The sequence below is a fragment of the Oncorhynchus mykiss genome, chromosome 9 (genome assembly GCF_057628025.1).
Source record: "Oncorhynchus mykiss isolate SJ-2025 chromosome 9, ASM5762802v1, whole genome shotgun sequence".
Taxonomy (NCBI): domain Eukaryota; kingdom Metazoa; phylum Chordata; class Actinopteri; order Salmoniformes; family Salmonidae; genus Oncorhynchus; species Oncorhynchus mykiss.
The window spans coordinates 20,292,565-20,309,504 of NC_143030.1; the positions used below are offsets into that span (position 1 = coordinate 20,292,565).

General features: G+C 41.3%; 1 protein-coding gene across 1 annotated transcript; it reads left to right on the forward strand.

Moving 5' to 3' along the window:
* Positions 1 to 2,933: 2,933 nt before the first annotated feature.
* LOC118966167 (uncharacterized) lies at positions 2,934 to 16,931 on the forward strand. The gene is made up of 11 exons (XM_090183718.1): positions 2,934 to 2,974; positions 10,995 to 11,097; positions 11,253 to 11,377; positions 11,547 to 11,617; positions 11,716 to 11,847; positions 12,504 to 12,596; positions 12,760 to 12,888; positions 13,181 to 13,309; positions 14,270 to 14,292; positions 14,411 to 14,445; positions 14,647 to 16,931. The coding sequence occupies exons 1-11, from the start codon at positions 2,947 to 2,949 to the stop codon at positions 16,785 to 16,787; spliced, it is 3,009 nt and encodes a 1,002-aa protein (XP_090039844.1). The 5' UTR covers positions 2,934 to 2,946; the 3' UTR covers positions 16,788 to 16,931.
* The last annotated feature ends 9 nt before the right edge of the window (positions 16,932 to 16,940 follow it).

The window sequence follows — 16,940 nt, forward strand, 5'->3', positions numbered from 1 at the left end:
ATTACAGGCAGCATCCGCATCGAGCTGCCACTTTCAAGGAGCGGGAAACTAATCCGGACGCTTATAAGAAATACCGCTATGCCCTCAGACGAACCATCAAACAAGCAAAGTGTCGATACAGGATTAAGATTGAATCCTATTACACCAACTCTGACGCTCGTCGGATGTGGCAGGGCTTGAAAATGATTACAGACTGCAACGGGAAACACAGCCGCGAGGTGCCCATTGACGCGAGCCTACCAGACCAGCTAAATGCCTTTTATGCTCGCTTCGAGGTAAGCAACACTGAAGCATGCATGAGAGCACAAGCTGTTCCAGACGACTGTGTTATAACGCTCTCGGTATCCAGGGAGAGCTGGATACCTTTAAACAGGTCAACATTCACAAAGCCGCAGGGCTAGATGAATTACCAGGACGTGTACTCAAAGCATGCGTGGACCAACTGGCAGGTGTTTTCACTGACATTTTCAACCTCTCTCTGACAGAGTCTGTAATACCTACATGTTTCAAGCAGACCACCATAGTCCCTGTGCCCAAGGAAGTGAAGGTAACCTGCCTAAATGATTACCGCCATGTAGCACTCACCTCGGTGGCAGTGCTTTGAAAGGCTGGTCATGGCTCACATCAACAGCATCATCCCGGATTCCATAGACCCACTCCAATTCGCATACCGCCACAACAGATCAACAGATGACGCAATCTCAATCGCACTGCCCTTTCCCATCTCGGCAAAAGGAACACCTATGTGAGAATGCTGTTCATTGACTACAGCTCAGCGTTCAACACCATATTGCCCTCAAAGCACCATAGTGCCCTCATCACTAGGCTAAGGACCCTGGTACTAAACACCTCTCTCTGCAACTGGATCGTGGACTACCTGACGGGCCGCCGTGGTGTGAGTAGGCAACAACACATCTGCCACGCTTATCCTCCCCACTCGGGCCCCTCAGGGGTGTGTGCTTAGTCCCCTCCTGTACTCCCTGTTCACCCACGACTGCGTGGCCAAATACAACTCCAACACCATCATTAAGTTTGCTGAATACACAACAGTGGTGGGCCTGATCACCAACAACGATGAGACAGCCTATAGGGAGGAGGTCAGAGATCTGGCAGTGTGGTGCCAGAATAACAACCTATTCCCTCTACGTGATCAAGACAAAGGAGATGATTGTGGACTACAGGAGAAGGAGGACCGAACAGGCTATCATTAACATCGACAGGGCTGTAGTGGAGCGGGTCGAGAGTTTCAAATTCCTTGGTGTCCACATCACCAACAAACTATCATGGTCCAAACATGTCTTCACTATTTTTCTACAATACAAAAAAAATAGTGGGTGAAAAAAAACTGCCTTTTTTTTTAACCCCCAATTTCGTGGTATCCAATGGTTATAGTTACTGTCTTGTCTCATCGCTGCAACTCCCGTACGGACTCGGGAGAGGCGAAGGTCGAGAGCCATGCGTCCTCCAAAACACAACCCAAACAAGCCGCACTGCTTCTTGACACAATGCACATCCAACCCAGCCGCACCAATGTGTCAGAGGAAACACCGTACACCTAGCGACCTGGTCAGCGTGCACTGCGCCCGGCCCACTACAGGAGTCGCTAGTGCGCGATGAGACAAGGATATCCCTGCCGGCCAAACCCTCCTTAACCCGGACGACAGTGGGCCAATTGTGCGCCGCCCCATTGGCCTCCCGGTCACAGCCGGCTGCGACAGAGCCCGGGCTCGAACCAAGAATCTCTGGTGCGCCACCCGGGAGGCCCCTGAGTCCAACATTTTGACTGGTACTGTATGTTTGTCATATTTCTGCTGTTGCGAAGAGAATAGGATGTTATACAGAACAATATGTTGGTAGGACAAGGATGTGTATGTTTGTTCACATGGAAGTCAGTGATATATGTTTACTGTAGGTTAATGAGGCAATGCAAATGTGATGTGACTAACATGACAGGACATTTAATTTACTAAAATGGCTCAATGTTTTTGTAATTTTACTATAACTGTCAAAATCATTATTCAAATTAAAAATGTGATTAAGACTTAATTTTATTTGAATCAAAATGACAAAGACAAAGAAAATGAACACTGTTACAGTATCCATTCGGTTCAGGAGAGCATCTACCAATGCTTCACTACACCAAGTCACCTTCCTGATGGCCTCATGGGTGCCATCCCCCTTATGACACCAGTGTAGCCAATGGCAACATTTGCAAAATCAAGATAGAGTACAGATCTCTCTGTTATTGGCCATCTCATTTGGTTAAACAAAACATAATGAATGTTCTGTAATTTTACTATGTTGTAGTTAGATATGTTTTCAATGTTCTTTAATGACTTTGATATGCTGTTTTAACTCTAAAACGTCTTTCTTTGCATTCCCTTTATTTTACAGGATGTTGTGCGTCAACCCTAAATTTAAGAGGCATAGGCTAACACAACATACGGAATAGTCTACCTCACAAGGTTTTCTAAACTCAGCTTTCTGTCTATTTTGAAGATGTGTCTATTTTGTGGGTTAGGCCTATTTAAATCGAAAGTGAAGTTTTGGAGAGATTTATCAGCTCTGCAGTCAAGTGTCTGTTCGTATACATGTACACTCTACTGAAAGCTGCTCAACAAAACGGTAAGCTTTGAATAAACTGTATTAAGGATGCAACCCATTATAGTAAAATATTTTAGCCTATGATTATTCACTTTCAGTGTTCAATTTTCCACTGCAAGATATGTCTATATTGTTAGGCGATTAACTCATTAATATTTTTTGTTGCACTGTTTAGGAAGCGTTCAGCTCGATGCATTAGCCTAGATCTAAAAACGTTGTATTTACTTACTAGAAATGTATATTTTAATTTGCCAACCCTACCAGTCTACAATTTAAATGACCATTTTTATATAAATATATTTCTCTCCTTCACATACTTTATAGTGAGGGATTTATGATGCCATGGATTCCATATGCACAACAGACACAGGTACCGTAACACATCGCACACACAGCAAAATCCGTTGATTCACACATTAGTCTGAATTCTGCTGCTTTAAATACGACACACCAACGCCCGATTTCCCAAAAGCATCTTAAGGCTAAATTCATCATTAGAACGTAAGAGAATCTTTACATTTCCGAGCCGTTTCCCAAAACCACTTGAAATCAACGCCTGCCTTAGACCACTCGTAGAACAGCTGTGCCTCGTTAGATCACCTTCTGTCCTCCTGCGTCACTTTACACGCAGAAAATCTATGCTAAACATAGAATGAAGACGTTAATCAGTCTCTGTGACCACCGAAAACGTCCTAGATTAATATAAATAGCCGAAATAGTTTGTACCTAAGAGTATTAGTGCCAAGTGAAGATAACAAAAAATAAACAGCGATTGCTGGTGGTACTTCGATACATTTATATTTGTTGCATGTACTTGCTGCATGTACTTTAAAAAAGTTACATTATTTCGAGAATAAAGTGCCATTATTTCGAGAATAGTTGCAATATTTCGAGAATAAAGTAGCAATATTTCGAGATTCAACAAAACAATTATTTTCGAGATTAAAGACAACATGTTGAGAATAAAGTCAACATTTTAAAAATAAAGTTACCGTCATATTTCAAGATTAAAGTGTGGGATTTGGTTATTAATTGCATGTCTCCCTGGCCCCCTGTTGCTGTGCGCGCCACTGTTGAAATGCCTGAGGTAGAGAAGACTGGTGAAACTATACTTTAGAATTTGCTTTAGTAACAAGGAATTTCTTTCTCTTTTAGCTCATAATAACCATATTATTATGTTTATTAAGACCTGGAAGAGTTTGTGCCACAGCTTGGGTCTTTTCAGAAGGAGAACCACGCAGACATGGATGAGGTATTTCATCCAAATCCGTGTCCTTTGGTAGGTGTATCACACTCGCAGTGGTGTAAAGTACTTAAGTAAAAATACTGGAAAGTACTACATAAGTCGTTTTTGGGGGGTATCTGTACTTTCCTGTACAATTTATATTTTTTGACAACTTTTACTTCACTACATTCCTAAAGAAAATGTACTTTTTACTCCATACGTTTTCCCTGGCACCCAAAAGTACTCGTTACATTTTAAATGCTTAGCAGGAACTGACAATTGTCTAATTCACACATTTATCAAGAGAATATCCCTGGTCATCACTACTGCCTCTGATTGGTGGACTCACTAAACACATGCATCGTTTGTAAATTATGTCTGAGTGTTAGTGTGCCCCTGGCTATCCGTAAATTTAAAAAACAAGAACATGGTTTGCTTAACGTAAGGAATTTGAAATTATTTATACTTTATATGCTTAAGTATATTAAAACCAAATACTTGTAGACTTTTGCTCAAGTATGATTTTACTGGGTGACTTTCCCAAGTATGACAGGTGGGTACTTTTTCCACCACTGCACACACGTTCAAACAGGCGTCACTGCACTAATATATGCAATTTTTAGCAGACGTTTTTATCCAAAGCGACTTACATTCGTACGTGCATACACACCATTCTAACCACCATGGTGCGTTGTTAGACTGCGAATATAGATTCGTTTTGTGTCCTTCGAATTCGCTACAATGTTATCCTCAATATCCTGCGCATGCCAACACCTTAGGGGCGGCAGGGTAGCCTAGTGGTTAGAGCGTTGGACTAGTAACCGGAAGGTTGTGAGTTCAAACCCCCGAGCTGACAAGGTACAAATCTGTCGTTCTGCCCCTGAACAGGCAGTTAACCCACTGTTCCCAGGCCGTCATTGAAAATAAGAATTTGTTCTTAACTGACTTGCCTGGTTAAATAAAGGTAAAATAAATAAAAATAAAATAAACCTTGCATAGTATTTTAGAGTAACAGCTAGGCCAGCAGCCTATATGTTAAAACAAAAGGTTAACTTACAAATGTGTGCGTAATGGCATGTCTATGTACACTTACAAGGAAGTAACCTCATACGTCTATGCTTATTATGTTGTGAATGTAAGTCACGGATTGGTGTGGAGAAGGATAGCGCGTCCGTGTCGGGCACATCGGCTGCCCGTAAACCCTGGTCATGGACTTTAGCCTGCCCCGTTGCTATGCAAAGCCCCGTCTGAGACCGCAATTTTACGGTCCATTATTATAACCTAACAGATCTAGCCTCTAAGGTGAGCAAATGATAGCCTAAGTTAGTATAGCTGACACAAATAGCCTATAAGAGAGACAATATCCCTGTTTTTGGATAACCTATGCATCCTTAATTCCTCGCATCCTTGAAGACATCATCTATTGATGGATAGTGAAAGGAGATATTCTGCTAGGCTACCAACCCAGTCATGTCAGATCAGTGATTATTTATTTTTATAAACTGGGTGGTTCAAGCACTGGATGCTGATACCACACTGACAGCTGTGGTATATCAGACCTTACATCACGCATATGACTGACAAAACATGTATTTTTACTGCTCTAATTACATTGGTAACCAGTTTATAATATCAATAAGGCACCTCAGGGGTTGTGTTATATGGCCAATATACCACGGCTAAGGCCTGTATCCAAGCACTCTGCGTTTCATTGTGCATAAGAACAGCCTTATTGCTTGAATAGCCTATCATAATTTATCCAATAGGCCTACTGTGTGTATATATAGATCAATGATTATTTCAAGAAAAAGCGAATTCCCCACTGCACTGAGGCTAGGAAACACTGTCACCACTGATAAATCCACTATAAATAAAAACATTTACGGCTGGCCATGCTTTCCACCTGGCTACCCTTACCCCGGTCAACAGCCCTGCACCCCCCAGAGCAACTTGCCCAAGCCTCCCCATTTCTCCTTCACCCAAATTCAGATAGCTGACGTTCTTAAAGAGTTGCGAAATCTGGATCCCTACAAATCAGCCAGGCTAGACAATCTGGACACTCTCTTTCTAAAATTATCCGCCGCAATTGTTGCAACCCCTATTACTAGCCTGTTCAACCTCTTTTTTTGTATCGTCTAAGATTCCCAAAGATTGGAAAGTTGCCATGGTCATCCCCCTCTTCAAAGGGGGAGACACTCTAGACCCAAACTGCTACAGACCTATATCTATCCTACCCTGCCTTTCTAAGGTCTTCGAAAGCCAAGTTAACAAACAGATCACTGACCATTTAGAATCCCACCGTACCTTCTCCACTATGCAATCTGGTTTCCGAGCTGGTCATGGGTGCATCTCAGCCACACTCAAGGTCCTAAACAATATCATAACCGCCATCAATAGGAGACAATACTGTGCAGCTTTATTCATCGACCTGGTCAAGGCTTTCAACTCTGTCAATCACCACATTCTTATCGGCAGACTCAAAAGCCTTGTTTTCTCAAATGATTGCCTCGCCTGGTTCACCAACTACTTCTCAGACAGAGTTCAGTGTGTCAAATCGGAGGGACTGTTGTCCAGACCTCTGGCAGTCTCTATGGGGATGCCACAGGATTCAATTCTCGGGCCAAATTTTCTCTGTATACATCAATGATGTCGCTCTTGCTGCTGGTGTTTCTCTGATCCACCTCTATGCAGGCGACACCATTCTGTATACTTCTGGCCCTTCTTTGGACACTGTGTTAACTAACCTCCAGACGAGCTTCAATGCCATACAACTCTCCTTCCGTGGCCTCCAACTGCTCTTTAATGCAAGTAAAACTAAATGCATGCTCTTCAACCGATCGCTGCCCACACCTGCCCGCCCGTCCAGCATCACTACTCTGGACGGTTCTGACTTAGAATATGTGGACAACTACAAATACCTAGGTGTCTGGTTAAACCGTAAACTTTCCTTCCAGACTCACATTAAGCATCTCCAATCCAAAATTAATCTAGAATTGGCTTCCTATTTCTCAACAAAGCATCCTTCACTCATGCTGCCAAACATACAGTGGGGCAAAAAAGTATTTAGTCAGCCACCAATTGTGCAAGTTCACCCACTTAAAAAGATGAGAGAGGCCTGTAATTTTCATAATAGGTACACTTCAACTATAAAAATGAGAAAGAAAATCCAGAAAATCACATTGTAGGATTTTTTATGAATTTAATTAGCAAAATATGGTGGAAAATAAGTATTTGGTCACCTACAAACAAGCAAGATTTCTGGCTCTCACAGACCTGTAACTTCTTCTTTAAGAGGCTCCTCTGTCCTCCACTTGTTACCTGTATTAATGGCACCTGTTTGAACTTGTTATCAGTATAAAAGACACCTGTCCACAACCTCAAACAGTCACATTTCAAACTCCACTATGGCCAAGACCAAAGAGCTGTCAAAGGACACCAGAAACAAAATTGTAGACCTGCACCAGGCTGGGAAGGCTGAATATGCAATAGGTAAGCAGCTTGGTTTGAAGAAATCAACTGTGGGAGCAATTATTAGGAAATGGAAGACATACAAGACCACTGATAATCTCCCTCGATCTGGGGCTCCACGCAAGATCTCACCCCGTGGGGTCAAAATTATCACAAGAACGGTGAGCAAAAATCCCAGAAGAAGATTGGGAGAACGTCATATGGTCAGATGAAACCAAAATATAACTATAACTTAACTCGTCGTGTTTGGAGGACAAAGCATGCTGAGTTGCATCCAAAGAGTACCATACCTACTGTGAAGCATGGGGGTGGAAACATCATGCTTTGGGGCTGTTTTTCTGCAAAGAGACCGATCTGTGTAAAGGAAAGAATGAATGGGGCTATGTATCGTGAGATTTTGAGTGAAAACCTCCTTCCATCAGCAAGGGCATTGAAGATGAAACGTGGCTGGGTCTTTCAGCATGACAATGATCCCAAACACACTCCCCCGGGCAACGAAGGAGTGGCTTTGTAAGAAGCATTTCAAGGTCCTGGAGTGGCCTAGCCAGTCTCCAGATCTCAACCCCATAGAAAATCTTTGGAGGGAGTTGAAAGTCCGTGTTTCCCAACAACAGCCCCAAAACATCACTGCTCTAGAGGAGATCTGCATGGAGGAATGGGCCAAAATACCAGCAACAGTGTGTGAAAACCTTGTGAAGACTTACAGAAAACGTTTGACCTCTGTCATTGCCAATAAAGGATAAACTTGAGATAAACTTTTGTTATTGACCAAATACTTATTTTCCACCATAATTTGCAAATAAATTCATAAAAAATCCTACAATGTGGTTTTCAGGATTTTTTTTTCTCATTTTGTCTGTCATAGTTGAAGTGTACCTATGATGAAGTGGGAGAACTTGCACAATTGGTGGCTGACTAAATACTTGTTTGCCCCACTGTACCCTCGTAAAACTTACTATCCTACCGATCCTTGACTTCGGTGATGTCATTTGCAAAATAGCCTCCAACACTCTACTCAGCAAATTGGATGCAGTCTATCACAGTGCCATCCGTTTCGTCACCAAAGCCCCATATACTACCCACCACTGCGACCTGTATGCTCTCATTGGCTGGCCCTCGCTACATATTCGTTGTCAAACCCACTGGCTCCAGGTCATCTATATGTCTTTGCTTGGTAAAGCCCCGCCTTATCTCAGCTCACTGGTCACTATAGCAGCACCCACACATAGCACGTGCTCCAGCAGGTATATTTCACTGGTCACCCCCAAAGCCAATTCCTACTTTGGCCGCCTTTCCTTCCAGTTCTCTGCTGCCAATGACTGGAACGAACTGGAGTGATAGAGCACCAGCTGTCTGAGCAGCTCACAGATCACTGCACCTGTACATAGCCCATCTGTAAATAACCCATCCAACTACCTCATCCCCATACTGTTATTTTATTTAAATTTTTATTTTTTGCTCCTTTGCACCCCAGTATCTCTACTTGCACACTCATTTTCTGCACATCTATCACTCCAGTGTTTAATTGCTAAATTGTAAATATTTTGCCACTATGGCCTATTTATTGGCTGCACATATACTTTTTATATCGTTTTATTTACTGTATGTTTGTTTATTATATGTGTAAGTCTGTTGTTCGTGTCGTACTGCTTTGCTTTATCTTGGCCAGGTCGCAGTTGTAAATGAGAACTTGTTCTCAACTAGTCTACCTGGTTAAATAAAGTTGAATTAAAATAATATAAATTAAACATGAATGTATTCAAACAGCTCCTCAGATTAGCTGCTTTGCACAGCAGGAGTTGTCTCTCATCCCACATACATTTGCATAAAATTCCTGCTTAATTTTTCATCCCTCCCGCAGCCGTTGGATAGGCTTATAATTTACTTTCACTTGCCCACTGTACCATACCATTAGCCTATAGGTTAAGATATTCAATTAAGGTATTCAATCTAGTGGGCGATACAGGTTTATAATGGGCTGCAAAATTGCAGTGTTGTAGCGAATTTGGAGAGCAGCTTGACATGGGACACATACACACTCATAGTCTCCAGGATCCCAAGATAATTTGTTTTTTGAGAATTCTTACATAGCCTACTAGCATATAGTCGTTAGAAGGATAGTTGCCATATGGGGGAAATACTACCGTTTGTAAAGCACCACGGATAAGGTCATTAATAGTTGCCATTTTAAGGTGTTCGCTTAGGCTACGCAGCAGAATTTGGAGGGCGGACTGACTGGGACTCAACCCCAGTTCTCCTCTCATTCAGCGACAGTGCCAAGAAAGTTTTTAGTTTGAGCTCATAATGCACTAAGGCCATTAGAAGAGTGTACTGCATGCCCATAGTTGAAATTGCCAGGGGAAAACTTGGTGTGTGTGTGTGCGAGTTGTTAGATCATTAGATTGATAAGGGTGAGTGCGCAGTGACGCCTGTTTGAACTAGTTTATCAGATCATTAGATTGATGGCCATTTGTTTGGTTTGCCTCTACTTTTACCCCCCCCCCCCCCCCCCCCCACACACACACACACCTGCACACAGAAAATTGTTAGATTACTTGTTAGATATTACTGCACTGTCGGAACTAGAAGCACAAGCTATTCTCTACACTCGCATTAACATCTGCTAACCATGTGTATGTGACCAATAACATTTTATTTTATTTGACACACATTACCAACTTGTCTCGAACTATGTATGTAACCACTGTTCCTCCTGAAAATAATCTGTGGCACAGATCATGTAGTAAAATAGCAAGGATTTCCTTGTCATTAAAGACAATTATAAAGTATAGTTTCACCAGTCAGCTACCTCAAGCATTTCAACAGTGGCGTGCAAAGCGACAGGGAGCCAAGGAGACATGCAATTAACCAAATTCCATACTTTAATCTTTAAATATAACTGTGACTTTATTCTCAATCAAATTGTTCATTTATTCCCGGAACATTGCCACTTGTCACGTCTACTCCTGCTCCCTCTCTCCAGCCTTCAACATTGCTGTTCTACTAATATTCTACCAATATTACACACACCTGCCCCCCCACATTACGCACACCCACTCCCCGTCATTAAGCACACCCACTCCCCATCATTAAGCACACCCACTCCCCATCATTAAGCACACCCACACCCCATCATTAAGCACACCCACTCCCCATCATTAAGCACACCTACTCCCCATCATTAAGCACACCTACTCCCCATCATTAAGCACACCTGCTCCCCATCATTAAGCACACCTGGACTTTATCATCACCTTGATTACCTTTAGCCCTCAGTAGCCTCAGTATTGGTTTGTTTACATGTTCAGTACGCATCTCCTCTTTTGTTAATTTGCCTTGCATCATTGTTATTTAACTCTCCTCACTGCATATACATGACACCACTTTATTCTCAAAATATTTCCACTTTATTCTCAAAATATTTCCACTTTTCTAAAGTACAGTCACGCAAGACAAGACTGTATAGCAAATATCCATATTTTAAAAGTTGTGAACAGAACACTTTGGTATAGCCTAGATTTAATTTTCCTGAAAATATATGTGGTGTGAGGAGTCTTAGGAAAATCTGGCTAATACCTGGCAATCATTAATTGAACATGTTTGTAAGTAAATGTGTTAAATTTGTGAACACAAACAAGTCAATATCCCACAAAAGCCCTTCGGCTTTATATGAGACTAATTGATGTCCTTGATTTAGGCTACCATCCCCATGGTTTGATTAATCAAGGGGCAACCTGTTATTTGAACAGTGTGCTGCAGGTGTTCTTCATGACCAAGGACTTCAGAGAGGCTGTTGAAAGGTTTGGATCTAGGCTCACTCGTGCACAAAGGATATTTTCTCCCCATGAAAATGTCAGAACCTGACTTGTTATACTTTGATATGAATGCATCTTAAATAAATGGTAATAAAAATAGTACAATTAGTCAGTAACATATCTCAATTGTCTCCCCACAGTGAAGTGTTTCCTACTGGTCAAGAACAAGAGACCATTGATCACAAGCTTAAAAGGCTGTTTCAAAAATTAAAAGAAAAAGAAGCTGACACAAAGGACATTTCTTGGACATTGGACATTCAAACCGGTAAGCTGAGCTGCTGAGAAAAAAACAGCATTTTATCCACAACAGGTTGAGCAATTGCAATGGTCGTGGTGTCATCATTGTACAACTCCAATGATATCATTACTGGAGTAGTGAAGCGCTGTTCTATTTGTAGAATATCACATGATCTATCATTGTGTTCTTCCCCCAGTATATGAGCAACGTGACGCTGCTGAGTTTTTTGAGAAGATTTTAAACGCGGTCAAGAATAATGTGTCTAAGGTACTGCATTACTGAGATTATATTGTACAAAACCTTTAAGGGGAACATTAAATTATGTAAATGTTTACATTATAAGAATATTATATGTTTATCTTTAGATCTTCGAAGGACAATTGTCGCACACTATCTCCTGTGCAAATAGTCATATTTCCAATATTGAACCTGGTCCATTTTGGGTTCTGCCCCTCTCCATGGACGTAACCTTAGGCCCTGGTCAAAGCTACAGTGTGGTATGGAAAATATATAACATAGGTAACTGCCAAAATAAAGGAAGTGTCTTAATCAGGTGTTGGGCCACCACGAGCCAGAATAGCTTCAATGCACCTTGGCATAGATTCTACAAGTGTCTGGAACTCTATTGGAGGGATGCAACACCATTTTTTTTTTCTCACAAGAATTCCATAATTTGGTGATTTGTTGATGGTGTTATAAAACGGTGTCTCGGGTGTCGCTGTAGAATCTCCCATAAGTGTTCAATTAGGTTGAGAACTGGTAACTGAGACAGCCATGGCATATGGTTTACATAGCAATCATGCTCATCCAACCATTAATTGACCACTAGTGCCCCGTGGATGGGGGCATTGTTATTCTATGGTGGCACAGCCATGGTAGCCAAGTAATGGCCAGACTAATGGCCTACCTAGCATTTTTATACATGTCCCTCAGCATAATAGGGATTTGAATTTCTTAATTAACTCGGGAACCACACCTATGTGGAAGCAACTGCTTACAATATACTTCGTAGGCTATCCCGCATTTACTAAAGTGTTTCCATTATTTTTGCAGTTACCTGTAGCAGCTCAGTGTTTGGAAACAAGGCAAATGTGAAAATATGTCAGGAGGTGCAAGAGACAATATTTACTAATGTGTTTGTATGTGTTTTCAGAATGACGGTTTTGAGGAGTTTTTTGAGAAATCAACTATCACTGGGGACAAGCTGTACTGTGCTAAATGCAATGAAGAAGTGGAAGCAACAACTGTGAGTAATATCTTTAAAGTTGTCTTTTAAAATCACTGATTGTATCACAAGTCTCTGGAAGGGTGTCACAGGCTTTTCAAAGCACATTGATGGTTCGAATGTCACTGTATCTTTATTTAGAGACTGTAATAATAATGACTGAGAGTGGGTTTTGTTCCACCAGGCATGTAAGATGGTACATCACCCAGAGATTCTGACTCTGCTACTCAAGAGGTTTGAGTTTGACTACCATAGGATGACATATGTCAAAATCAACTGCTCTGTGGACGTTCCTCACAAATTACAGACAGAGGTAACTACAAAACTGTCTTTATTTGATAGGTTGTTTATCACAGATTGTATCATGGAGGTAAGCCTTGGTAAGTGTTAGACCTACAATCACTTCTATATTAGATAGATCTCTTGAACTGTGGCTAGCATTCTTACCTCAAGACCAAAATGTTTGAACTTCAGCTACCCAGTTGGAGTACTCCTGAAAGGTTTCTGCAATATTTTTATTATTTTTATTCTCTCCTACATAAAATGTTATATTTTCATCTGTAGTTCATGGAATATATTTTTTATTGTCTGATTGCTCTGAACAGAATGGGGCATATGAACTCTATGCAATTGTGGACCATGAAGGAAGTCTAAGAAGTGGACATTACACTGCTACAATCAGGTCCTATGAGGATCAGAAGTGGTATTTGTTTAATGACAGCAACGTAAGCCTGGTAAGGGGGATTTAAAAATACAGCAGGGAAAGTATACTGGTAGATGGACAATAGGGGGTGGGCATAGGCCTACTGTAAACAGAAGTGTGTGTGTGTGCGGGGGGGGGCATATAGTATGTGCTCTGGAGTCGAGAGTTTTACAGCTTGACCAGACTCCGGCTCAGTAAGGAAGAGTTATTACATTGTTATTGTAATTGGACTTCATTTTATAGTGCCATTTTGTTTGGGTATGAAATGAACTAGACAAAGGTATAACTGAAGAGTTTATTTCCAAAAAGCTATACCCACCAATTTTTCACATTTGTGTTTTTTCATCAGAAATGATTGCTTAGGGGTACCTTCATGTGTGTGTAAAATATTACTGTTCTCATATTTTTGTATATTTGTCTGTGATATGTTGTTGTCTTACCTAGCTATCTTAAGATTAATGCACTTACTGTAAGTCACTATGGATACATTTACAAATGTAAATGTTTAACATACTGATTTAATTATTTTACTATTTCTACATTTCTTTACAAAAATGTAGGTATTAGTTACATTTGACTGTGTAAAACCTAGCAGTTCTACTTATTTCTCTGAGTGGGAGTTGGATGTATAGTATTTTGCAAAAAAAAAAGATGATTATTTGTCTCTCTGAAAGAAAAAGAAAAACCATCAAGTGACAGATTTTAAAGAAACCCATGCCATGATTAGATAGTGAAAGAACATGCCAATCTCACTCTTAATTTCTATAAATAATAAAAGCTCATTTACAAACATTTCTGAAAATGGATATATGCGTTTTGGAATGAAACTATTAAAGTTAATTTACTCAAATGTATCCAAATTCAGGTGTGATGAGAAAAAAATGGAATATATTTTAATGTTGAATATATTCACCAACACAAATGCAACACTCAATATGTAATGCAGCTGCACACTCTCTTTCTCCCCCGCCCTGCCCCCTCTTCCATATAGATCGCATTGGAACCAAACTTAAGGTAAAATGCACCCCTTTTCATCATTTTGTGTGTGTGTCCATAAAATTACATATACTTGCCAAAGTTATGATCTTAAATCATATAAAAATGCCCAATATGATTTTTTTTCTCACTTTAGGTCACAAAGTGCTTATCTGCTTATTTATAGGACATGTAAGTTATCAAATATTACCTTTTTGATATGTTTTACTCCTCTTGTCATACAACCTAAAATATCAATATTCTTCAATTATTTTCTTATTGTTGTCTTCCCATTCTTCGTGATCTATTTACATCTGTAGCCCTAAATACTACATCATTTTTAGTTCTAGTTCTGTAGTATCAATTACTGTAAAACTGTGACACGTATTGCAGGTGGATACAGACAAGAAGAGGATAAGAGGTCAGGTGGAAACAGAGAGGAAGATGGAAAGAGTGTATGTGGAAAGAAAGAAAAAGAGGGGGAGAAGAAATTGTCAGGTGGAAACAGAGGAGACGACGAGGAGGGGAGCTCATGGTCAAAGAGAAGTGGAAATGAAAAGGATGCAGCTGAAAAGAGACCAAAACTTGAAAGGATTGTAAATTATATTTGCTCGTGCATAACAACAATTGTACCATGGAGAAAAATTGGAGAATATGAAATTGAAGCAGATGAAAAGAAAGGAGAAGGGGGCAAAAGTACAGATGGAGAAAATGGAGATGGAGGGAAGGAGAGGTCAGGTGCAAAGAGAGAAGATGATAAAACGTCAGGTGAAAAAAGTACGGAAGAGGATAAGAGGTCAGGTGGAAACAATGGAGAGGGTGATAAGAGGTCAGGTGAAAATGAAGAAAAAGATTATAAGATGTCAGGTGAAAAAAATAAGGAAGCGGATCAGAGGTCCGGTGGAAACAGTTGTGAGGATGATAATAGGTCTGGTGGAAACAGTGAAGAAGATGATGAGAGGTCAGGTGGAAACAGTATAGAAGATGGTACAAGGTCAGGTGGAAACAGTAGTGAGGATGATGACAGGTCCGGTGGACACAGAAAAGGAGAAGGTGATAAGAGGTCAGGTGGAAACAGTGAGGAAGAGGATAAGAGGCCAGGTGGTAACAGAGTAGGTGATAAGAGGTCAGGTGGAAACAGTGAGGAAGAGGATCAGAGGTCAGGTGGAAACAGTGAAGAAGATGATAAGAGGTCAGGTGGAAACAGTGAGGAAGATGATAAGAAGTCAGGTGGTAACAGAGTAGGTGATAAGAGGTCAGGTGGAAACAGTAAGGAAGAGGATCAGAGGTCAGGTGGAAACAGTGTAGAAGTTGGTACAAGGTCAGGTGGAAACAGGTGTGATGACAGGTCCGGTGGACACAGAAGAGGAGAAGGTGATAAGAGGTCAGGTGGAAACAGTGAGGAAGAGGATAAGAGGCCAGGTGGAAACAGTTGGGAAAAGGATAAGAGGTCAAGTGGAAACAGTGGAGAAGATGGTAAGAGGTCAGGTGGAAACAGTGGGGAAGATGATAAGAAGTCAGGTGGAAACAGAAAGGAAGAGGATCAGAGGTCAGGTGGAAACAGTAGAGAGGATGATAACAGGTCCAGTGGAAACAGAAGAGGAGAAGGTGAGAAGAGGTCAGGTGGAAACAGAGGAAAAGATGATAAGATGTCAGGTGAAAAAAGTAAGGAAGAGGATCGGAGGTCAGGTGGAAACAGTTGTGAGGATGATACTAGGTCTGGTGGAAACAGTGAAGAATATGATAAGAGGCCAGGTGGAAACAGAGGAGAAGATGATACAGGGTCAGGTGGAAATAGTAGTGAGGATGATGACAGGTCCGGTGGACACAGAAGAGGAGAAGGTGATAAGAGGTCAGGTGGAAACAATGAAGAAAAGGATAAGAGGTCAGGTGGAAACAGTGGAGAAGATTATAAAAGGTCAGGTGGAAACAGTAGTGAGGATGATGACAGGTCCGGTGGAAACAGAAGAGGAGAAGATGATAAGAGGTCAGGTGGAAACAGTAGGGAAAAGGATAAGAGGTCAGGTGGAAACAGTGTAGAAGTTGATACAAGGTCAGGTGGAAACAGGTGTGATGACAGGTCCGGTGGACACAGAAGAGGAGAAGATGATAAGAGGTCAGGTGGAAACAGTAGGGAAAAGGATAAGAGGTCAGGTGGAAACAGTGAGGAAGAGGATAAGAGGCCAGGTGGAAACCGTGGAGAATATAATAAGAGGTCAGGTGGAAACAGTGTAGATGATGATACAAGGTCAGGTGGAAACAGTAGTGAGGATGATGACAGGTCCGGTGGAAACAGAAGAGGAGAAGGTGATAAGAGGTCAGGTGGAAACAGTGAGGGAGAGGATAAGAGGCCGGGTGGAAACAGTAGGGAAAAGGATAAGAGGTCAGGTGGAAACAGTAGAAATGATGATAATAGGTCAGGTGGAAACAGTAGAAATGATGATAATAGGTCAGGTGGAAACAGAGGCGAAGATGATAATATGTCAGGTGGAAACAGTGGAGAAGAAGGTGATAAGAGGTCCGGTGGAAACTGATGGGGGAGAAGGGTTTTAGAGGTCAGGTGGAAACAGTAAGGAAGAGGATAAGAGGTCAGGTGGAAACAGAGGAGAAGATAAGAGGTATTTTTTGGGGGCAAACCTGTGGCAAACTTTCTGCAGTCTTGTGGAAAATTTTAGGAAAATTAAATA

What these genes read in the sequence shown, in the direction of transcription:
- LOC118966167 (XM_090183718.1), top strand. Translation starts at nt 2,947, where the DNA reads ATGGATTCCATATGCACAACAGACACAG. An exon ending in CTGGTCAAAGCTACAGTGTG is followed by an intron (nt 11,848 to 12,503) that starts GTATGGAAAATA and finishes ATGTGTTTTCAG; the next exon opens with AATGACGGTTTTGAGGAGTT. An exon ending in AAGAAGTGGAAGCAACAACT is followed by an intron (nt 12,597 to 12,759) that starts GTGAGTAATATC and finishes TTGTTCCACCAG; the next exon opens with GCATGTAAGATGGTACATCA.